Source organism: Triturus cristatus, chromosome 1_2 (genome assembly GCF_964204655.1).
Source record: "Triturus cristatus chromosome 1_2, aTriCri1.1, whole genome shotgun sequence".
NCBI lineage: Eukaryota > Metazoa > Chordata > Amphibia > Caudata > Salamandridae > Triturus > Triturus cristatus.
In genome coordinates this window covers 820,644,573-820,670,134 of record NC_140580.1, presented here as the reverse complement: position 1 = coordinate 820,670,134, position 25,562 = coordinate 820,644,573, and the positions used below count along the sequence as shown (strand labels likewise).

At 45.6% G+C, this 25,562-nt stretch overlaps 1 protein-coding gene across 1 annotated transcript in view; it reads left to right on the top strand.

Annotated features, from left to right (window-relative positions):
* Positions 1-25,562, top strand: part of CHD5 (chromodomain helicase DNA binding protein 5) — a 568,616-nt gene that overhangs the window by 221,244 nt on the left and 321,810 nt on the right. Inside the window, exon 25 of the mRNA XM_085624078.1 lies at positions 7,940-8,114. Coding sequence (XP_085480204.1) covers positions 7,940-8,114 — 175 coding nt within the window. The remainder of the gene's footprint in view (positions 1-7,939; positions 8,115-25,562) is intronic.

The window sequence follows — 25,562 nt, the reverse complement described above, 5'->3', positions numbered from 1 at the left end:
GTTCCTTATTCAGAAAACTCCTCCCTCTCAATCTACAGAATGATAGTCTTAAACGGGTCAGGATCCCCATGGAAAGAGAAGGATGTATCAGAAAAGAGGGAGACAACGGAAAGATCCACCTTTCTTCACAGGTAGGTGATGAAGTATAAGAAACCGCAGTCTCCTTTTCCAATATGGGAGGACGATCACTATTTCTACTGATTCCCTCAGTAAGCCTGCCAAGACCCTGGACATCAAATTTATGGGGGGAAACACAGAGAGCAGCCTCTCCAGCTAACGACTGGACAGAGCACCCACCCCTGCTGAGGCTCCTGAAACCTCAACATAAATTCCAGGAGCTGGGCATTGTGCTTATTTTCAAAGAGGTCTAAAATGGGAACTCCCCCACCTATGGCATATTAACAGACCAATTACAGGATTCAGGGCAAATTCCTGGGAACATGGATAGAGCCTGCTGAGGTAATCCGCTTGTGGATTCCGAGTTCTTCTAATGAAGATGTCCCTCAGCTGTAATAAATTGTGCTTGCCCCAAAGGCATATCCGATAAATCAGCTGATTTACAAAGGAGGAACCTGCCCCAATCTCGTGATTTAGGTAGGACATGGTTACCCTGATATCTGTCCCTATCACTAAGGCTTTCCCCTGCAGGTGGTGAGTGAGGGTCTGAATCATTTTCCAAACTACCATTAACATCCTCTAATTGGAATGCCAGCCCACCTCCAGCACACTCAATTGCCCCAGATTGATGTGACTGCATACAACCACTCCCCAACCCACACCGCTGGCATTCATTTGTAATCACTACCGGGTTGGTATTAGCGAACCAAGCTAGGTACCTGCAAACAATACATGCCACTGGAATCAGATCTTCGTAACCCTCCTGGTGAGGGGCCCAATAGTCGAGAGTATGACGAACAAGGTCTCCCAGAAGTAGGTACACCCAAGGGATGGAACTCGGACTTGCTGTCTCAAGAAAAGAGAAAGCAATCTGAACTCACTATTTTGTATTTAAGAATGCGCATCAGAAAGCTGTGAGGGCTACAGGGAAAATCAATATTTACCATGTCCCCCTGAATCTGTAAGCGCTATCTCGTTGGAGCCTCTGACTTGGGCAACAACTCTGCTACGTGTCACTGGAGCGGCTCTTCTCTGGCCTCCAGGAAGAAAACCTATCAGAGGGTGGTGTTGAATACTGCTCGTATATATATTCCAATCTCTGGCATGGTGTCAATTGGAATTTTCCCCAGTTGATGAGAAATCTGAAGCTCTGAAGTATCTCAATTGTTGCATATGTATCCCCCAGGATCTGTTCCTGAGATTGAGTCTGAATCAACACATGATCATGGTAAAGATGTATCATGATACCCTGAGAAGGTAGCACCCCTAGGACTGGGGTCAGGATTTTCATGAAGAATCTGGGGGAGGTTTTGAGTCCACAAGGTAGAACTTGAAATTGCCAGTGGTGGTTGTCTATGGCAAATCTGAGGTACTTCTGGTGGGACAGAGAGACAGGAATGTGGAGATATGCTTCCTAAAGATCTATCTTGGTCAGGAAGTCCCCTTTGGTAATAAGTGGAATCCCCTTCTAAATGGTGTTTTTCTTGAAGCATACCTTGGGAATAAAGGTGTTGAGAAATCTGTGATCTATTGCCATTGTGTATTACCCAGATGCATTCCTCGGTAGAAATATTGAGGAATCGTATCCCTTCCCCCTCTCCTGTGTGAGGACTGAAATGATGGCTCTTGTCTCAATCAGTAAAGAAACTCTCTCACACAGAGATCTCCTCTTCTTCCTGTCCAGCAGCTAAAATGTCCTCATGAAATAGGGATGTGAAAATTGTGGGGACATCTCTATAGAGTTACCTCCTCAGATGATTTGGAGCACACAGCTGTCTGAGAATGGCTCTTTCCATTTCGGATGAAATGATGACTTCCAACTGGGGTTTGGAGGATCTCTGCATATATGGGCGCTCTGTATATGTCAACCCCTACCTCCTGGCTGTCGAGAGGAAATATTAGACTGGGCACTCATAGGTTGAAAACTTGACTTATTGTGATAAACGTCAGTCTTCTTTTTTTTATAGTTGTCATGTCTCTTTCTGCCACTCCTAACAGACTTCTGCTGGTAATGAAAAGGTTGAGTGTGCTTCTGTGACTTGAATGATGTTTGCGGCACCTCCTTAAGTTCCTCTCCTAACAGCCCCAGTATGGTATCTTCAAGAAACAATTTTTCTGGGTGGCGTCCACTCTCCAGCTTCTTAGATACAGATGACGTCTAACAGGTGCTGATCCTGCTAACACCATTGCGGAGGATCTTGGCTTAACGAACATCAGATCTGATAAGTACTTTGCTTGAATCTCCATACTTCCCAACATTGTGAATAATCCTCACCCTCTTGAATACTGGAGGACAGAGTCTGGCAATACTTAGCAATGGCGCTGTGAGGTACAAACTGCATAGCCCCCCCAAACTTATTACAAGTTTGAGACCCGCATGTGATCTTTTAAGGACACTCTCCACTCTCTTGTTGACTGGGTCAGACACTGTCACATCCTCTGAAAGCAGGGAAGGTGTCCCAGTGAGACTTACCAAGAAAGAGTCCACTGTTAAATACTGAGGAAGATTTTGGCAAGAGGGTATAGTATCCACGTAAGCGTTGGCACAGAAACACTGTCAAGATCTTTGGACTCCCTCTTTTAAAAATTAATTTCTGCTGGAATGATTGGAATCTTAGGAATGAGATACGTACAAAACTGATCGAATCAATTACTACTAGTTCCAGGTTTGTCTTCCTCTACATGTAATTGAAGGTTGAATGAGAGTTAGGAAATCATTGGTTTTGTATCCTCCCCGTGAGTATATTTCCCTCTAAGTGTGGGAGAATCTGCTGCAAAATCATCTTCTTCCTCATCATATTCAATAGGTGCCCAAGAGGAGGCAGTAAATGGAGAGGACATTGAAAAAAGTGATTCCTCTAAAGAACAGAGAAAAGCAAGAGGGGGAGAGAATCTATTTCGGCAACGATTACAAGCCTAAAACAGACACTTTACCGTGTTCTGCAGTTCCCATTCAAAGACTAAAGGGGACTAAGAGCTCTTATGGGCGTAGTCTCTTTCTCAGGTAGTTAGGCCCTTTCCCTTGATACGCTCGGAAGGCAAACGTAAGGGCCTTAAATTCAATACGTTTGGCTATCGCTAGCCAATGGAGTTGCCTGAGGTGGGGCGAGATGCGTTGGCAGAGCGGGAACTTACAGGCCAGTCTAGCTGCTGGCTTCTGAATAATCTGGAGTCTATGGATCAAGCAAATCGGCATGCCAATGTACAGACCATTAGCGTAGTCGAGGTGGGAGGTGACTAAAGCATGGACCACGGTTTTGCGAGCTGACTCTGGCAAAGTGTCAATACATTTTCTGATGGTTTTAATTTTGCCAAAGCGGCCGCAGATACCAGTTGAATGTGGGTGGTGAGGGACAGGTCTTTGTCCCATCTGACTCCCAAGTTCTTGACAGAGTCCTTCGGAGTGTTAGCATCTCCCAATTCAGCTGACCACCACAAGTTCGTCGGGGGGGTAGCTTGGTTAAAAAACAAGACCTCTGTCTTGTCAGCATTTAGCTTTAAGAAGTTGCGGTTCATCCAAGCTGAGATGTTTTAAGTCACTCTTTTAGTGGGTCAAAGGTGGAAGATGACACTCCGCTGAAGGTGAAGAGCAGCTGAGTGTCATCCGCGTAGGATGTCACCTTGATCCCCATTTTGGCGACGAGGTCCGTCAGGGGTGTTAGGTAGACATTAAAAAGTAGCGGGTTCAGGACCGAACCCTGCGGTACCCCCCATTTTAATGGATTAGCGGGCGAGGTGAAAGGGTGGGTCGAGACCTGTTGTTCTCGGTCATGCAGGTCATGTGCAATCCAATTCAGCACCATCCCCTGGATGCCTATACAATTAAGGCGATCTAATAAGATGGGATGTGACACCGTGTCAAACGCTGCTGACAGGTCTAAAAGCATCAGCATGGCCGTGGAGCCTCCATCCACCGCCCAGCGTATGGAATCGGCCATCTCGATCAAGACGGATTCTGTACTGAATGCACGGCGGAAGCCGGACTGGGACTCATCCAATAGGCAATTGGACTCAATGAAAGCTGCCAATTGCTGATGGGCTAATTTTTCTAAAACTTTAGCGGTAGCGGGGAGCAGGGAAATAGGCCTATAATTACTGGTGACTTCAGGGTCAGCGTTAGCTTTCTTCAGTATAGGGAGAAGAAATGCGTGCTTCCAGGCTGATGGAAAGATCCCCTGTCTGAGTGAGGAATTCCAGATGTCATTTAGAGGCACTCAGCCAGGGCACTATATTGTTTAGCTGGCCACGGGTCGCCAGGGAACCCAGATTTACATTTCTGAAGCTCGGTCAGAGATGTTTCCTGGGGGATCATAGCAAATTCCAAGAATACTGGCATTGGGGTATGCCCTGGGTTATTAGCTTTGTTTGCCTCTGGGGGACTGGGTGCTGCTGGGAAGGACTCATAAATCAGGGCGATTTTCTCCTAAAAAAAATCCGAGATCCTATTACAAAGCTCCTGTGATGGGGGTATTGAGTGTGTGAGTGCTAAGGGACTCGTAAAAGACTTTACTATCTTAAAAACTTCTCTTGAGGAGTTCTTGGCGCTGGTAATGCGCTCGGATAGGAAGTCTCTCTTTTTAACCATGAGGAGTTTACGGTATTCTTTTAGCGCTGATCAGTAGCCCATTTTGCTCTCCTGGGAGTAGGATGATCTCCATTTGCATTCAAGTCTTTTGCATTCAGTTTCTTTGGCTCTGATCTCCTTTGAAAATCAGGGAGCAGAAGGGGACGTTCTCGAGGAGTTAACAGGCCTCAGGGGCGCAATTGAATCGAGTGCATCGCTGACCCACGTATTTAGGTTGGTGATGCTAGCCTCGAGGTTATTTGAAATGGTTATATATGATATAAGTGTACTAAATCTTGACAGTATGCTTAAAAACACTAAAAGACTGCCTCAAGCTCCTGAGCTGTCCAACCACACCAGTATAAATGTAAAAACTCCGCCCAACCTCTTCAACTTGAGGCCAAGAAGGGAAGCAGGTAGGACAGCAGCATCCTTCTATTTCCAAACTTACAGCAGGATTACATGCTGCCAGACCTTTATATGCGGGTCGATGCACACCCACATTTCATTGGCTGGTGCAGCGCCTGGGGCACAGAATGCCAAGTGGGATTGTATAGCACCAGAGGTTCCAGTGGGCTGGTGCGCTGCCAGTGGACTTAGAATGTTGGACGGGTCAGCCGCCTGAGGTTACAGAACACTGAGTGGCCCAACATGCCTCAAGCAGCCTTATAAGTAATAAACCACAACAACACACCGCGTAAGGTGGATAGAGAAAGCAGATCCAGGCACCACTTACTAAATAACAGAAAAAATTAGCTAGAGAACCATTTATGCACCGCATGCTGCAAATGTGAATCAAGCGGCGCCCCAGTTCTTTAATTTAAAAGGTCTCGCTACACAGAATCCTTACCGGACACCAGAACAGTAAAAAAAAATCCTACCTTAAGAATGTGAGATTCATTGCTTAATTTGTAAACAAAAATAAGTTCCAGGAGGCCACTGCAGTTTGCACCACACATTGCCCCTGATATGCCACCAATGATAGCAGCGGCGGCTCCTCCGCTATGGCATAGGAGCGTCGGTCCACCTGTCAGCAGCCAAACAAATAAGGAAAATAAAACGATACTAAAACCCTTGTTTATTATTGTTTCATTTTTTTCTTGCATCTGAAGCTTAAGGGCGGGGCCAGTGTGATGACAGGCTGGAGAGGGAGCCCAAATGTTGGGCACGGCTGTTCAATGCGCATGACGGTCTGGCGGATGTCTCAGGCCGGCCAAACCGTCATGCGCACTGAAGCTCTCGCTAACCCAAGCAGCGTTGCCGGGTTGGAGAGAGCAGACACAGGCACCCAGTCTAACTGGAAAAGGAGTTGTCCTAGCGGCTAGGGCGGTCGATCTCGAATCTGGGGAACTGGGTTTGAGTCTCGGCAATGACGCTGAACAACCTGTGATTCTGGGCAAATCAATTAATCTCCCCGTGCCTAACAAAAATTAATGTGTGTCCTCATGTAACATAACTGGTGCTATGTAGAGCGCTCTGATTCCCGATTCGGGTCAAATTCGTGCTATATAAAACTCTGCAAAAAAAAAAAACTGGGAGCGCAAATCAGCAAATCATGGGCTTGACGCTGCATTCAGCAGTATGAAAGCAGCGTCAGGGTTGGCCTCTGCATCAGCAGAAGAGAGGGGCGCAGTGCGGCGAGGCAGGTAAGTGGTTTTTCAAAATCTATTTCATGTCCATTCCCCCTTTGACCTCTATCCCCCTACCCTGCCACTCAATCCACACACCGACCACTACTGAATGATAGTAAAAACACAACTACTAACCATCACACTTCTACAAGTGTGGCAATTCGAAATATTCGAGGACACCAAAGCTATAAAAATGGCTTGGGTGACAGGTAATAGTATTTTTTGATGTATATTGAATTCATAATTAGCTGTTGCTGTCGTCATCTCAAAATTTGCCAGCCAACGGCTCAAATTAAGCACTGGAGATCCTCCTCGCCTTCCCAGTAAGTAAGGGACTCATGCACCCATGCAACAGCAGAAAGCGGCCTTACAGCCTTTCTTAAAAAGCCCTCGAATGGAACAGCACAAAAACACGGGAAGCGAGGTAGAGGTGAGGAGTCTTAAGGGAAGGAGCTCATTTTAAATTATGGAACTGAAACAGCTTTGAAATGAGTGAACGTATGGCAAAAATGCTGAACACATTACTCATGACAGCAAGGAATGGGATGTGTAAGGTGGAGGAGGTAAAGGTTAATTATACCCCCAAACAAATTAATGTAAAGTAATTTTAAAAAATGCTTCATTAACACAGCTAATGCGCAAACCTAACACAACTGTTTCACACAGAAAAAAACACGTACTACTAAATATTAACTCTAATCTCGGGTTCCGAAGTAACGTGCTACTTGCAGCAAAGCACTTCAACGCCTTTTTTTTTCTTTTGCATATTTATATAGCGCGAACTCGACCTGAATGTATTGGAGCGCTTTACATGAGCACAGTATTTACATTACACATTCAGGAACGGGGAGATTAAGTGATTTGCCCAGAATCACAGGATGTGGACGCGACCTCGAGGCTCGAACCCTAGTTTCCTGCACCAAAATCGGAAGTTTAAGCCGACGGACCACAGCCTCTCCCCTACTACTCCTTGTCAGGAGTAGTAAGCGCTATGTAAATGCAATCTACCATTACGATATTTGAGAAGAAATGTTTGCTAGAAAGCTAAATTCTCTGTGTTGATCTTGCATTATGTAATACTGAAAATGTAAAGCAATCACTATTCACTAATTCCAATTGCAAGTAACTTTAGCCATAGTTGAATCATCCATTCTACACCTTCTGTGCACCAGTGAACACAACAATGTTCAGACAATCAAAAGAAGAATATTGAATCACAAATGAAAAATGGCATAGGGCACCTCAAAGTGTTCACTTCTGAATATTACATTTCATTTTTTGGTTTTATACAGAATTAAATCACTTTAGCTACGACTTCCATACTTTGCAGGAGGTTATATAAATGCATTTTCCTTGGGAGAATTAAGTGCATGGTTTTCCTAAATTAGGCACTAATGTGCATTTACAGTGTCCAAAGCTGGCGACTTCTCCGGTCAATTGTGCTGAGTCTTTAAAGAAGAGCCTTGTGGTACCACAGCGAGGCCCATTATCTGAGCGTTAAGCCACATCATTCAGAACAGACGGCTGGGATTTATAGACCAGTCAGAGTGCCTTCCTGCATCTCCAAATTATGATTTTCACGTGGCGCCCAAATTGCTAATCCCTGCCTGTGCTCGTTTATCCCCAGGAGGAGGTGGAGCGAGAGATAATTAAACAAGAGGAGAACGTGGACCCCGATTACTGGGAAAAGCTCTTGCGGCACCATTATGAGCAGCAGCAGGAGGACCTAGCGCGGAACCTGGGCAAAGGCAAGCGGATCAGAAAGCAAGTCAACTACAACGATGCGACCCAAGAAGACCAAGGTACAGTGGAATCAGTGCTGACGAACAGCATTACTTTTGTCTCCATCATCAGTTCTGATGCTGTCTGGTCGACTTTAATTGATATTTTAGGGCATCGATTGACATCTTTGTTTTTTGCAATACCTTATAGCAAATTACTTATGTTTTACATTTGAAGATACACTAATAACAGGGTCAATTCAATAGGATTTCTTTCATGAGCATGGGAAATAGTACAACAGGAGTACTCTTTTATGGATTCTAACATGCCTTTCTGAATCGCCATTGAAATGGCAACTCCCTGTTCATAAAGGAGCAGAGTGGACTGTCCTTTCATTTAGTTCTAAATGAGTATAAATATGTCGTATTTTATTCCCATTTTAGCTTTTTGGGGGGCAGTTGACAAAGTCACGTGAGAGTACTACGACCGTATACAGGAGTTCTCTTTTACTTGGTCGTACCTGGCCTTGTTGGCCGGCCCCTATGGTTCTCATGGGGATGAATCATGTGCCTAAAACAACCTGGCACTCAGTATTGAGACGGTTTGTGCTGCCCAGCTTTACCGCGTCCTCTGCTGCAGTGGTATGGAAGTATGGAAGACACGTTGCACAATGTGGGGAGGTCACCAGCTGAGGTCCCTAAGAGCAGGAATGCCCAATCTGTGGTAGCCTCAGCTGAAAGGGGCAGGAGGTGGGAAGTGGTTTCCTGAGGCCCACCAGGCTGTGGGTGGACCCCAGCAGCGGAGGCTCCTGCGTTATGGCGGAGGAGCGCCACCCTCCCTGCTGAGTGCCAGGCAGCTGACAGGACCGGGAAAAATAAAATCATTTTATTATAATTTTCTTTTTCTTTCTACTAAAGGCAGTCAAGTCTGGGCGGGGCATGGTGAGAGCAGAGGGAGGAGAAGTGAACTCTGTAAGTGCATATGACGGTATGGCCAGCTGTCTAAGGCCGTCTAAACCGTCATCCACACTTTGATCTCCCTCCACCCGAGCTGTGTTGTACACCCGCGTAGAGTAGAGGCACAGGCTGGGACCTGAGCGAGCGTGAAACAAGCCCACTCAGACCAATCACAAAGCTGCTCTCATGAGAGAGCACAGTTACATATACCGAGCCGGTGTTGTCAATCCACAAGCTCGTGTGGTTTATTTCACTATTATTCTTGTAGCTTGTGGATTGACAACACTGGCTCGATATATGTAAATTTGCTCTCAACCTACGCCACAAGTAACCTTTTTTGCATAAAAGGTAACTGTGGTCCTTTCAAGTGTGCGTTTAGGCCCAAACCTTTCATAAGTTTACAGCTCTCATGAGAGAAGCATTTTGATTGACGTCTAAGAGCCTGCTCAGTCTGCAGGGACCAGAGCAAAAGAACCCTCAGACGGCATCCTGCAGCGCAGTAGAAGGTAAGTGCCTTTTTTTAAATGATATACCCCCGACCCCCCACACATCCCCGCCCCACCATTTATTATGAAAGGGAGCCACTACTGGACACCAGTAGTCCTTATCAACCCTTAGGGAGAGGGCCACTGAGTCCACCTTCCTGATGGGAAGATCCCCACACTGCAAACACAAGGAGAAGATGGACGGAGCGCTGAAACTGTTCAGACACTCACCCCCAGTCACAGATCAGGGTTGAATCCATCATCGTTCTTTAGTTCACTTCGCCACCTCAGTTCAGACATAGCTATATGCAAATCAGTCTTGACCCTGTGCCTCATGGGAACAGTCCAGCCCGAACTGCCAAGCCATGTCTTCCCTGGACCGGAAGCAAGCATCCTGGGACCGGTTTCAGGCTAACAACCCTCATCAGCCAGGCTAGCATGAATCCAGTGGCAAAGTGAGCAAGGGACAGACGTCTGGGCATACCCTGCCAACTTAGGGCAAACAAAGCAAACACAAGGAGATGATGGACGGAGCGCTGTAACATTTCAGACACTCACCCCCAGTCACAGATCTGGGTTGAATCCATCATCGCTCTTTAGCTCACTTCGCCACCCTAGTTTAGGCACAGCTATATGAAAATCAGTCTTGACCCTGTGCCTCATGGGACCAGTCCAGCCTGAGCTGCCAAGCCATGTCTTCCCTGGACCGGAAACAAACATCCTGGGACCGGTTTTGGGCTAACAACCCTCATCAGCCGGGCTAGCTGATGAGGCCTAGCGCAGATATTTTAAACTCAACAGCCCTGTAGGCCACCAGGCTTAAATGACACTGTGAATGTCAAATGTCCGGCTTGCCCTTTTTCCCAGTCATGCTAACGGAGAGTGACTAAAGCCCCGGTTTAGAGCTTAACATTTTCACCATCACAATGGCATTTGAGTACCCTGTCTATCAAACTCTTGGTCCATCTACACTGTTTTAAGTTAAGCGGACCGGCAGTGTGTGCAGACGCAGTACAATTTACTCCTTCTGCATAAACGTTCCTAAGACTGCCCAATGGAATACAAACCATCAGAGGTAAGTCATCCAGCCATCCGCCATATTGAGAGTGGATAGTCAGCTGGCTTTTTTCTACTGTCAGTCACTGTCAGGAATATGCTGGCGGTGAGGGATATTAAAAATAAAAAATGACCCCCATACCGTGAAAAAAACTTCCATAGTGTTAGAGCCATTAGTTTTTACTTTCCCAAAAACAAACACCCACTTTGAGAATTCGTTTTTGGAAATGAAAAAAGATGTAAAAGTTTGGTGTAAGCATACATCCCAGCGATGGAGGCACACCAAACTTTTAAATGGCTGTGCATGACCTGTTGTGACAGCGGGTCATACAAATCTGCAGATTTCACTGCAGTGAACTCTAAATTTGGCAGGAGGAGTAAAGGCAGAATGGCGGACATAAAGTCCTCCTCGACCCTGACTGCCTTCTCTAGCTTGTGAAATATCTATTCACTGGGCTTTTCCTGCCCCATGTCTCAATAAATCCTTATTGGCGGGCAATATTCCTACTGTAAAAAGGGCTCTATCACTGTCCCACTCCTTCCTTGAGTTTTCTGAAGTCTATTACGATTGTAATCCTAGGGCATTAGCGCTCACAACTTTTCTGTTTGTCATTGGATCGCCGGGGACAGTTCAGTGAGACATACAATGAAACCTATTTGTGCTCTTATTTCCTCCTGACACAAACTGCCGAAAATCCACTCTCCTCTAGAACCTACCCTCCTTCTCTCGCTGTTACGGCCATCTTTATGTATAGGTGGTGCTACTAATTGCACTGAACTGTATTGCTTATATTTTGTAATGGCATTACAATCCAATGGAGTAACCCAGTGAACCTCAGGATCTGGCTAGCATTTAGTACAGTAAACAAATGGTCCTGTCGGAGTAGAACTCTATATGGTTATTCCTACTGAGTTAGGTAGACGGCAAGGCTGCAGCACAGGTACAGTGAGCGGAAGACCTGCCATTCCTGAGGCCACTGGAAGGGCATTATATTTATTAGTCATTCAGCACAGAGACTTTTGTTGAGAATAACCATACTGATTTTTCAAGCCTGCAGAGGAGCCATGTTACCGTTTACCTAACCCAATGGGAATAACCTTATGGAGTTCTCATGCAAATCTAGGTTGCCCCACCCCCACATCTTGATGAAGACCCAACCAGATGGTTCCAAGTAACTGCTCTATCTTGGGTTGAAATGTCAATGCTCCCAATATTTGCCTGTACTAAGACATAATCCCAATGGACCATTTAAGACAACTTTCCTGTTGCCCTGGATATATGGTCATTCAGAACGTTATCATATTTGACAGGTAGCACCTGATCAAGCCTGTGGTGGTCGACATGGCTTGATTGGTGGTGATGGTGAAAATAAAATAAATTAGCCTGATTATATATCCTTGGAGTGTGATTTACTTGTTATTGGTAAATGGACTGCAAGGTGTGATTCCATCTCGTTTCAATCGCACCGGCCGAGGGATTCTCTTGCTTGATTATATAAGCCCAACTCAAGGTACATGCTGGCATTTATAATCCAATGAATCTAGCAGCACAGTCTTTCCTGAAGCATCAGAAGCCATGACCCCTTTCTCCACAACTCTGCAAATGCACCTCCTGGAGCGCTACTGATTGGAGGAAGAAGTTCACCTTAGTCCTGAGGCCCTCAGGAGTAAAGTCAAATTCATTTCACAACCAGTAGTGTACCAGGGGGCACATTTGCAGAGTGGTGGAGAAAGGGTGCATGTCCTCCAAAGACCTCTCATCAATCCCCCTATGTGGCACTTACTGGAGGTAACAGGAGGCCTTTTGGCCCCCAAGCTCTGAAGCCAAGGGGACTTCATCACCCAACCAGCAGTACCCCAGGAGGTGCGTTTGTGGAGTGGTGGAGAAAGGGGCGGGTCTCTGGCGAGTTGACAGGCTTCCCCCCCCCTTTTTTAGGAAGGAGGGGCTGCGTAGCCCCCCTTCCCTGGCCCGATTTCGGCCCTGGGATCCCCATACCCCAGGGCTTTCCCCTTTTTAATGTTTTTTTTAAAGTATGTGGGGCCGCGTGGCCTCCCTCTCAGGTAGATTTCGGCCCCGGGGAGCCCATCCCTGTAGCCAAACAGGTACTCTGGGTGTCCTGGTCCCACCAAGGCCACCTATTCTCATCTGTTGGAGACCGTGGGGGGAGCCTTAAGGCCCCTACGGTCCCTGCTGGCTCCTCTACATCTAAACATGCAGCTCCCTCGGTCCAAAAGCAATTCTGCTCCACTTCAAGTTACTGGAAGTATAGCAAAGCAGTGCTCCCGCCAAGCCTTAGCACACTGCAATGTCCGGGATGGGCAGCCCAGGACATTGCTGGATATGGCCCTGTGGGGTGGTGGTCCCCAGATCCATCTATGGCTCCAGGAGGTGGACCGTGCAGCCCTCCTCCTTTCTTTCTATTTGCCCCAGGAAAGTGGTGGTCCCCTGGGATGCGTGGAGCTGTGCTCCCCCCGCATTATTTCTGATTAAAGTCCCAGGGAGGTGGAGGACCCCGGGGCTGCGGGGAGGCTGTGAACCTCCGCCTTATTTCTCATTAAAGCCTCAGGGAGGTGGTGGTCCCCGGGGCTGCCCGCCCCCACTGCCTTATTTTCAAGTAAAGCTCCAGGTAGGGGACCGCCCCCACTGCCTTATTTTCAAGTAAAGCTCCAGGTAGGGGGCTGTCCCTGGGAATGGGTGGCGGTCCAAGTGGCCCCCTCATTTATAAAATTCTAAGTACGGCCTCCCCCGCATTTTATAAAGAAGCCCCAGGGAGGTGGTGGTCCCCAGGGCATTAGTAAGCCCCAGGAGGGGGGTCTGTGTGCCTCACCTCCTTTATGTGCAAAATACCCCCAGGACCTGGCCCACCTGGGGCCTATAATTAATGAAGAGCGGGAGCCCCCGCTTGATTTTTTTTAACATTTTCATCAAGAATTGAAGGTCCAGAGCGACTCCCGCTGAAATATTTTTTAAAAAAATGCTTTTTTGTCCCCTGGGGTACCTGTGGGGCCCCCCAAAGAGGCCTAAGGGGTCAGGGTGTTACTGCCCTGCCCCCTTTTCTTTAAAAAAAATCTTTTTTCTGTGACTTGCTTCAATCGAGTCACAAGATGGCTGTCAACACTGCAAACCATATCGCAGCATGAGATTGGGAGGTGTCGCGGATTCTCTGCGTCCCTATATATACAACTGGACATTTCTTTAAACAACCCCAAAACTACTGAGCAGATTTACACCAAATCTCAAAAAGCACTTCCTTGTACCAACATCTACCTTCCTGCAACATTTGGTGTAAATCCGTTTAGCAGTTAAGGCTGTAGCCGTGCCTAAAGGTCCTTTAGGGATTAGCATGGGGAAAACACGTTTTTAAGCACCCCGTGATTCTCGGCCCATGCTTGAAAGATCACCCTGAAACTTTCAAGATAGCAGCTGAAGTGAGTGATATATCATTTTTGAACATTTCGTGAAGATTCGTTAAACGGTGCCAAAGTAATTGGCAAATCAAAAAACTCTCTTCCTATTGAAACTAAGTTCTACCTATAACTACCTACTTGCGATCGCCAGTAGGTAATACATATATGGATTTCACTTACCGTAATATACTTACCTTGCACTGTAAAGGCATGTGTGGTAAGGGCAATGTGTGGTAAAGGGTTCCATTGTAAAGGCAGTGTGCGGTAATGGCATTGTGTGGTAATGGATGTATTGTAAAGACATTTGTTGTAAATGCATGTGTTCTTAAAACATACATCGGTGTGAAAGCACCATACATGCAAGAAAGTACAGGCTTAAACTCATATAATTGATTGTTTTTTTTAAACAGTTCAGGTTCAAGACTTTAGTAGGCAAACTACAGTTATGTACATTACATAGATATAGCGGACCTAGAAAGAGAGATTTGCAGGGGAATTCCTCTTGTTGACTTTGATGCAGAGGCAGCTGAAATCACATTGCCATGCATGCCTGTAGCTGTTATGCTACGTTTAATGAACTATGTTATGAGTGCTAGAAGCTTACTGGATATTTGGTGGATAATCACAGTGTCTGTCTCCATTTGTATTTTGTGATCCTGGATCATGACAAGTGTCTGTAACCCTGGACCACCCCCCCACCCCCAGGGACTGGTTGCCATATTTTTAGGTCTCTGCCTTCAATGCTGCTACCACTGTGCTGGCTCAATGGAAGGCATTGAACTTTGCTGAGTGAGCGAAATGTCTGAGGCAGCAGCTTGCCACACATTTCCTTTAATTTTCAAACTAACTGCAAAAGCTGGACTTTGTTTGCTGTAAATAATGACTCTAATGCACAGTTATATTTTTCTCTGTCCATGGGGGTCATTGTGAGTATTTCCTTCTGAGTACATCAATATGTTGGGGAGACAAACCAAAAACAATACTGACTCATGCACAATAAGATTTTTCACTCTCTACGGGGGCCATTGTGAGTTTTACATACCAAGGACAGGTGTGCTCGCATGACAGTCTTGGATAGTCAATATGTGTGCTGATCACCCCACCCTGAATAGCATCAATGTCCACAGATACATTGTTGTAGTCTCAATTTTTCCCTAGTGGCACACCAATCAAGGTACACCCATCAAGACATTGTTGGGCAAGTGATTATAAATCCAGCAGGATTAAATATTTATTCACTTGGCAATATTTCTCAAGCAACAGCAAATAGGAGTTGTCTACATACATACAACAGCAGTGCCATTCAAGGACAGGTGCAGAACAGCTTGCTTTAATGCCAGCTCCCCATCCCAGCTGGGGCCAAAGGCTGGAGGCAGCTTCAAAGAGAGAAGGCCAGATCCAAAGAAGGATCTAGCATCCGGGACAAGTTGGTAATAATAAGATGCGACAGGCACATTATTTCACAGTGTACAGGAGCAAAGTACCTGGGCTGGCTCTTTCCACAAGCAAGGAGCAAACGAAGTCAGCTGATTGTGGGTGTCAGGTTTAGCTGCATGGGAGGTGAAATGAGTATGACCAGTTCTGGCGGGCGGCCCTAGTCTTGGGAAAAAGCAAATCCAGAAATGGGCACTGGTGGACAGGCATCTCACAGATATGCAGCACATTTTCAGTGGGAGGAATGTAACCACATTACCAGTCCACAGTGCTTCAGGGTTGTATTACTTATGCAGCAGGGCTGTAGAACAGACTTTTTCTGGTGCACTTTAACAAAGATCCAATTGCCTGGATGAAGTTTGTGACGGACCTCTGGTGGGCAGTCAGGTGAGAACACTTAAGCCTGAAAACGGAAACAGTACAAACAGCAATTTAGGTTTTCTGCAGTACTGGAGAACTGTATCATCATTTTATTGTAGGTCTAAATTAGCAGCTGAGATAGGTTTGTTTGAAGGCAACATCATAGGATATCCCATAACTATCTCATAAAGGCTCAGTCTAGTTATTTGGGTAGCTATGGCCCTAGTGGACCATAGAGCTAAAGGCAAGGTGTTAGACCATTTCAATTGGGTCTCAGACGGGATATTTGCTATCTTGTTCTGAAGCATGCTGTAATTTGGGCATCCAAATAAAGTCAATTTGGAAGTGATCAAAGGGGCCCTAAGGAGGTGAGTGAGAAGCAGTGTGGTCTTGATTCCCTTACCAATACTTTGTGACTGTTAAATTACATAGAAGTGGGAATAGTTTTCGACAATAGAAGGATAGAAGGGTGCATTCCATTGGGTCATGGTGGTACAAACAATGCTATTCTTACTGAAATTAGCAGCTCTATGATACAACCAAACAAGGTGGGGGAGTAGAAATTTCGGTGTGACCACATGCCCTGAGCTTGTCCTGTGCTGTCTTTCAATTTTGGAGGTTTGCGCCTGTAACAAAGACAACTCTTTTAGGGAAGCTACAGGAAATAAATCAGTTTGTAAAGCATTCATAGCCACTTTATTGATTTGAGATAGAGCAGCCTTTTCAGCCGCAAAAATCAGTGAGGGTGTTCCTTTAGGGTATTTCATCCTGACAATTCTGGTGGGCAGCACATGTGACAAAAGCAATCCATGGGAGTTACAGAAAAGCTTTCAGAAGATTGTGCATCAATTTTTACCGGCCCAGTGATTTCACAACTTTCCAACACAGAAATGTGGGAAAATGTGGCTTCTTAACTAAATTTGTTGTTTTCAGAGGATTCTGGGTAAGAAAACTTTGGGGGGTGCTTGCAGGCCACACCTCCTTGAACTTCCCCAGGTGTTTCGTTTTCAGAAATGCCTGGGTTTGGTAGGTTTCCCTAGATGGCCGACGAGCCCGGGACCAAAAGCACAGGTGACCCCCTTGCAAAAACAGGTAGTTTTGTGATAGATAATTTTGATGTCACCATAATACGTTTTGGGCCTTTCTCTGTCATGGGCACTTGGCCCACCCACACAAGATAGGTAGCATTTTTATAGGGAGACGTGGGGTAACACTGGGTGGTAGGAAATCTGTGCAGACCCGGTGATCCCACAACTTTCTGACACAAAAATGGCCCGAAAATGTTACTTTTGACCTACATTTGAGGTTTGCAGGGGATTCTGGGTAAGAAACCGATTGGTGATCCTCACAAGCCACACCTCGGTGAACTCCCGCAGGTGTCTAGTTTTCAGAAATGTCGGGGTTTGGTAGATTTCCTAGATGGCTGCTGAGCCCAGGACAAAAAAACACAGGTGCCTCCCTTGCAAAACTAGGTCATTTTGTGATAAATAATTTAGATTCTGCCACAATAAGTTTTGGGCCCTTCCCTGTTCGTGGCACCTGGCTCACCCACACAAGTGAGGTAGCAATTTTATTGGGAGACCTGGGGGAACGGTGAGCGGTAGGAAATTTTTCCCGGCTCAGTGATTCCACAACTTTTCTACACAGAAATGTGCAGAAAATGTTGAGATTTACAGGGGATTCTGGGTAAGAAAACGTGGGGGGATCATCACAAGCCACATCTCCTTGGAATCCTCCGGATGTCGAATTTTCAGAAATGTCTGGTTTGGTAAGTTTCTCTAGATGGCCACCAAGCCCGAGACAAAAAGCCTCCCTTGCAAAACCAGTTTGTTTTGTGACAGATCATTTTGATGTCACCACAATAGGTTTTGGCCCTTCCATCCCGAGCACTTGGCCCACCCACACAACTGAGGTAGTTTGTGCTGACCCGGTGATCCCACACCTTTCTCATACTGACATGTGAGAAAAATGTAAGGTTTGCAGGGGTTTCTGGGTAAGAAAATGTTGTGGAATCCTCGTAAACCATGTCTCTCTGGACTCTAATGGTGTCTAGTTTTTAGAAATGTATGAGATTTGTAAGTTTCACTAGATGGCCACCAAGCCTGGGACCAAAAACACAGGTGTCCTCCCTTGCAAAACCAGGTTGTTTTGTGATAGATAATTTTGATGTCTCCAGAATATGTTTAAGTCCCTTCCTGGGTGTGAGTGTTTGATTGGTTCTGATGCTCCGTCCATCACCACCCCCTTTTGTACCGCTTTGTTCGCCATAAGTTGGCTGGGTATGCTCAGACATTGAGTCCCTTGCTCACTTTGCCTCTGGATTCAAGCAAGCCTGAGTGAAGACAGCTGAAATGCCAGAAACCGGTCCTAGGAAGCTTGTTTCCGGTCCAGGGAAGACATGGCTTGGCAGTTCGGGCTGGACTGTTCCCATGAGGCACAGGGTCAGACTCATTTGCATATGGCCATGTCTGAACTGGGGTGGCAGAGTGGGCTAAAGAACGGTGATGGATTAAACCCAGATCTGTTGACTGGGTGTGAGTGTTTGATTGGTTCTGATGCTCCGTCCATCACCGCCCCCTTTTGTACCGCTTTGTTCGCCATAAGTTGGCAGGGTATGCTCAGACATTGAGTCCCTTGCTCACTTTGCCACTGGATTCAAGCAAGCATGGCTGAAGACGGCTGAAATGCCAGAAACCGGTCCTAGGAAGCTTGTTTCCGGTCCAGGGAAGACATGGCTTGGCAGTTCGGGCTGGACTGTTCCCATGAGGCACAGGGTCAGACTGATTTGCATATGGCCATGTCTGAACTCGGGTGGCAGAGTGGGCTAAAGAACGGTGATGGATTAAACCCAGATCTGTTGACTGGGTGTGAGTGTTTGATTGGTTCTGATGCTCCGTCCATCACCACCCCCTTTTGTACCTCTTTGTTCGCCATAAGTTGGCAGGGTATGCTCAGACATTGAGTCCCTTGCTCACTTTGCCACTGGATTCAAGCAAGCCTGACTGAAGACGGCTGAAATGCCAGAAACCGGTCCTAGGAAGCTTGTTTCCGGTCCAGGGAAGACATGGCTTGGCAGTTCGGGCTGGACTGTTCCCATGAGGCACAGGGTCAGACTGATTTGCATATGGCCATATCTGAACTGGGGTGGCAGAGTGGGCTAAAGACCGGTGATGGATTAAACCCAGATCTGTTGACTGGGTGTGAGTGTTTGATTGGTTCTGATGCTCCGTCCATCACCACCCTCTTTTGTACCGCTAAGTCCCTTCCTTGACATGGGAACTTGGCCCACCCACACAAGTGAGGTAGAATTTTTATCATGAAACCTAGGGAATGCTGGGTGGTTGGAAATCTGTGCGGCCTGTGATCCCACAACTTTTCTACACAGAAACATGATAAAAAAATATGCTTTTTGACAATTAATTAAATTCGCAAGGGCTTTTGAGTAAGTAAATCTTGTGGGATCTACAGAAAACATCCAACATATTATTCCCTTAGTGATCAGTTTCCAAAAAGATGTGAAGACAGAAGGTGTTCACTACAGATAGAGTATGCACTGATGGTAAAAAGCAAAAAAACACACCAATACATTATTGCGCACCCATCCACTAGCCAATCACAGGCACACTGGTTGGATTTGGCACGAGGGTAAGTAAATGGTTAATAAAAAATACTTTATTCACCAATTACTTTATGAAATAAAATCCGCAGAAGTCATTGTTAATAATTTAAACATTAGATCAAAGAACTACTGACTTACAGCTTGTACAATACACATTTACATACAACACCATTGAAGGGTCCATCACTCTCATAAACCAACAGGACTAACACACCAATCCCATCACCAAGCACCTAATTATGCGACAACAGACAAACACACCTCAAGCAAGTCAATACACATACTGGCTACCAGCCACCAACACACCTCCAGTCCACGCAAACCGCCAGTCAAGCACCAGTCCATTCACACCACCAGCCAAGCACCAATCTACACACACAGCCAGACAATCGCTAGTCCACACACACCGCCAGTCACACACACCATCAGCCAAACGCCAGTCAATGCACACCACCAGCCAAGCACGAGTCCATGGACATCGCCAGTGAAGCACCAGTCCACCCACTGGAAAGGGGAAAATACATTACACATTTCACAAGGCAGTAAAGAACGTGCGCAAATCAACAGTGGCGGCTGGCGGGGGGGAACAAGATATACAAAAAAACACTTACCTCTTCACGGCTGCCATCTCTCCTCTGTCATTGCTTCTCTTCCTGGTGAGTCCCGGAATCAGGAAGCACACAAGCTCCCTAAGCCAATCACAGCACTGCTATTTGCAGCATTGTGTTTGGTTGGCTCTCAGACGGGGACAGGTAGCCTGTGCATGTTCTTCACCCTGGCTGTGTATTACCGCCCGATGGAGAACATGCTAAGTGCGCATGACTGTTTGGCTGGCCCAAGACAGCTGGCCAAACCGTCATGCGCACTAATTGTGCACAAACCACTCCTCCCAAGCTGTGACACTAGCACCGTCCCACCCTAACCCAGCCCCATCGCTATGAAAAATAAAATGATAATAACTATGTTATTATCATTTAATTTTTTCCACTGCTTTGAGAGCAGTGGGGCAACGCTCCTCCACCTTAGAGGAGGAGCCTCCTCTGCAAATCAATATGTTACTTGGAAAGACTTAAAAAGCTAAAGATTTGACCATTAGTACAGCACTCCAAAAAATTATACAAACAGGCCCTGGGTACACATTAGATGAAAAGATTACAAAATGAGGTGCTTACTAACCACAACTCCGCCAACTACAGATCTGCTAAATCAACTTCTTGATTGTTGTATCTGTTTGACTTTGGAACTGAGGACATATTTGAATATGTTGTAATTTGCAATTGTGACCTTTCCTGTATTTAGTTTAAAGTGTGCATATATAAATAGCTATTAATCTCAGGTATGGTGTCTTTGTGTGATCTAAGTTATAAGCTACTTAGCACATAGGCTAATTAACCTTTGTTATTTAAAAAATATTTTGCTAAATGATACCAATACCACTGTTGTCTTAAGGTTGTTACTTACCCAGGTTCCCATGGGTTTAATGGTTGTTCTTGTAGCCTGAAAGCCTACATTACTTTGAACATGTCAAATTAAGATCCTGAATGAGTATATTCTTTAACTCATATCCTGCTTCCATCTGACACTATAGTGTCTTCACTGGCCGATGTGTCTCTATTAATTCAGAAGGTTAAAAGATTGAGAGCACAAGGTCCACAAACAGAATTAATTTCTGTTATGAAAAACATTATCCTGCATGGTCTGCAATTCTTTGTTCTATTTGCTTGGATGTATGGCTATTTGTTAAGTCTCAGAGAGATTGAGAGGAAGTATTTCACTCCCCATCTTATACCAACCATTATCAAAGCCATTAAGTCTCACCCTTAAAAAGGTAGTGCAAACTTATTGGCTTATCCAATGTTTATTTATTTTCACTATACCATTCTTTAATGGCAGTCAGCCATGTGGAATGATGAAGTAAAACTGTTAAAATGCCAGTTGGTGCATCATGACCCATGCAGTTCCATACATCGCAACTGCGCATGTGCAGTGGCCAACTTGGATTTTTTCAAATACTTTTCAAGATGGCCACCGTGTGTGAATGTGTTAAAAAACTTATATTTATGCATGCACTTGCTGGTCATCTTGGAATGTTTATCAACCACTGAGCCCTACATTATTTATCAGAAAACACGACACAATTCAATTATGTCAATATCCCCATAAAGGGCGGCGTATTCCAATGATTTTTCTGAATCAGAGACACCATGTGTTTGCGATGTGGCCCTCTGGAATAATTTTGAAGTCTGAGCTCAGAGCCTCTACTACATGATACTGTAGACACACAATGATCCTTTGAGATCCTTTGTTACACAGCACTCACATTAGTGCTGATAAAACAATACTACTCAGTTGTTGACCCTTCAAAGGGACTGTGGGATGTGACAAGAAGAATAATAAAGGCACCACTAGACCCATGATGGTCAACTGATGGTCAACTGAAAACAAATGTTGTTACGGTTAATTTAGTGGTTGTCACTGTTCAACTAAAGTATTTGCGTACTGTTCCATTTAATTGGAAATCTTTTACTTGCCGCATTTACCACATATGCTTCATGCTTAAGCAAGGGGTGGCCTTATCACATTCATGTCAATATTGAGCTCTGTGTATTTTTATTTTTATTTTTGATCAACTAATATATACCATAAACATGTCCCAACGGTATTAGAATGATATACATGCGAATCCAATTACATTACACAGTTTTAGTGCCACATGCATCAAAGTTAGGAATTGCGATTACTAAATTGCGATTTTTAAGAAATTGCTATTTAGGAATCGCAATTCCTTATGCATGTAGGAATCGCAAAAAAAATTGTGATTCCTACATATTCCTTATGTGCGATTCGCAAATTGTGAATCGCAAATAAGGAATTGCTTCTCATTGATTCCTATGGGCCTCTAGGCCCATAGGAATCAATGGGAATTGCATGCGCAATTTGCGAGTACCAAATAGGTACTCGCAAATTGCGCATGCAATTTCAAGGGTGAAAGGGTGCCAAAAGGACACCCTGATGCACCCCTGAAATTGCAATGTCAACAAATGTTGCACACACACATGCCCCAAGGGCATTTTTCAAAGTTCTCGCAAATTACCATCAACTTTAAGTTTAGGGAATCACAATTTGCGATTCCCTTAATGCAATCTCAATTTAAGTAATCGCAAATTTAGCTATTATTTAAATAGCGATTTTTGCATTTGTGATGATGCATCCCAAATGCAAAAATAGCAGTCGCAAACGGGCAGATTCTGCGAATCTGCTCCTTTGCGGCCGCTATTTTCAATGATGCATGTGGCTCTAAGGGCCTTATTAATATTTTGGTGGATGGCAAATATTGTGGATAGTCTGCCTGCCATATTGCAATGGCCACAGCCTCTACTGCACTTGTAAATGTAGCAAACAGGAAATCTCCCACATTGACCCCTGAGTATCCCAATTGCAAAACTCTAAGTAAGGCCCTATGTGTTTTTACCGAGAACCACAGGACGTTAAATCCTGGCCGATTAGAAACTGGCTCCTCAGACCCACGTCGTCATTAGGGCGCATCTTCTCCCGGATACACATTTCAACACAGGTATTGTGGCCATGTGTCATCCGTCTCCATGTTCCACCCCTGTGATGTATGCCACCAGTGCCTCGACATTTCCTGCCTTTCTCTGCAGCAACTGTGAATCTGTAGGATACGGGCAGCCTTTTTGGCGCCTGGAGTTCTGCTTTTAGCATCCGGGGCCATTTGTGTGTAAATGAAGCCATTTCATAACAGATTAGCGCGCGTGCCCTGCCATGCACCTGCTGCTGCTGCAGGAGCCGCGCTAGCATGTAATCCAGCCTATCATTTTCTGCTTCTGATTAAACATCTAAATTAGAACTCCAAACGTGATTACAACCTTTAGGCGATCTGATGAAATGTACTTCCATGGGATGAGGCAAACGTATGCTTCTGCCTAATTGCATATCTCAACAGCTGTGCTCCTATTTCATTTGTATGCAAAAAGCAATAATTGAAATGTGAAGCAGGCTTCAGTGGAAGAAACTTCCACTGTCGGGTGCTCGCTCCCGCTGCCAACATAAAGTTTTCGACGCCAGTTCTTTTTAACTACCTCCTCCGAGTTGCCTGTAACTTGCAAATGTGCCCACCTGCGTAACCACTAGGCCGATCCAGATTCGAGTGGATAGGGGATACCACTGACAACAATTAAGCAATTTACTTTAATCACTTCGGAGTTGGGGAAGGAAAAAAGAAAATAATTTGGAACACATTTCAGTTGCAAACCACCCTGTTTTGTTCCCTATTTGACCTGGCATCTTTTGGCGTGGTTTCCCCTGTATTTTTGTCTCTGACCTGCTGTTTTGACTGTGTGCTGCATTTCGTTTTTGCTGGTGTTAGGACTCTGGGCACTTTATCACTGCTGACCAGCGCTAAAGTGCATGTGCTTCCTGTCTAAAATGTAATGGTCTCCATGGTTGGCATATTTGATTTACTAGTAAGTCCTTAGTACAGTGCACTATGTGTGCCAAGGGCCTGTAAATCAAATGCTACCAGTGGGCCTGAAGCACTGATTGTGCAACCCACATGAGTAGCCCTGCAAACATGTCTCAGACCTGCCACTGCAGCGTCTGTGTGTCCAGTTTTAAACTGCCCAGTGGTGCTCTTCCGCTATGGTGGAGGAGCATCGCCCCACTAGTAAAATGCCAGCACACAGATTAAATATAAAATGACAATAAAACTATTTTATAGTCATTTTATTTTTGACTTCTAGTCTGGGGCAGGGCGGGTCATGTCTCCGGGTCAGCAGGGGGGTGTGGTAGTAGGCACTGCAAGTGCGCCTGTAGGTTTGGCCGGGTCCAAACCGGCATGCGCACTTTGATATCTTCAGGCTGTTGCTGGGAGATATCAGTGCTCTGGGCAAAGGCTCCCAGGCCCCATGGAGCGTTCAAAGGGCCCGCTCCACCCAATCCCACTGCTTCTCTCATGCTGAGAATAATGGCATGAGAGAGGTGCTGGGATTGCATAGGGAATCTGGGAGCTTATGCTCCTGGGGATTGTAGTGCCAGGAGCAGCGAGGTGCGGCACGACAAGGGAGCAGAAGAACGTGGGCTGGAGAGGGAGCAGAAGGTAAGTGTTAAAATCTTTTTTTACCGCCCTGCCCCACAAATTGGATTGGCAGTAAACTGCAGTTTTGACATGGCAAGTGCACCCTTTTTGTTACAAGTAAAGCACCTCTAAGGTAGGCCCAAGGTAGCCATATGGGCAGGGTGCAGTGTATTTAAAAAGTAGGACTTGTTTTACATGTCCTAGTAGTGAAATACTGCTAATTTTGTTGTTCATTACAGCAAGGCCCATCTCTCCCACAGGTTAGCATTGGAGCTGCCTTGTAACATCTTATAAGTGTATCTTTCAATTGGCAACTGATCGAAAATTGGAGTTTGGGGTCTCTGGACACAATTTAAAAATACACCTTTTAGTGAAGTTGTTTTTTAAATTTCAGGTCTGAAAATACCACTTTTAGAATGGTGGCATTTTCGTACTTTAACCATTCTGTGCCTCTGCCTGCCACTGGAATACACGTCTGGGTTAGGATGACAGTTGGGCTGTTTAGTAATTCACTCTAGACAGTCACACAAAAGGAGCTGAGGTGTGCCCTGCATTTCCTGATGGCCCCTCACCAGGCAGATACGCCTTCCTGAGCTAGAGTGGCAGAAGGAGTTGACACTGACACCGGAATAGGGCTGTGCCTGCCCTCACACAAAGCACCTCCACCCCCTGTAGCATGTCTGGAGCCGAGGTAGAGAAAGGCAGAATTTTGTGCACTGAAAAGGCTGAAATGGGTAAAAGTACTGAACCTCTGACTCCATCTACTCCAAACACTTCTGGGTTGAAGACATTCTGCCGGGAAGAAGAGCTGGATTGCTGTCAGGAGAGACTGTCACGATGCTGTTTGCTTTGCTGTGTTGGCCTGCTGGTGCTGCTTCTTTCCTGGGAGTAAAAGGACTGTACCTTGCTTTCTACATCCTGCTTCCAAGGTTCTCCAAGGACTTGGGTGTGCTGGCCTCCTGTTGGGAAGTCTCAGGGCCATCAAAGACTTCACCTGCCAGTACCTAGGCTCTTCTGCTGAGAGTCCTGACTTGCCAAGTGGTGCCAAATCCAGGGTCCTTGAAAGTGAATTCTGGTGATTTCAAGGAGAAAATCCCCACATTAACTCCAAGCTT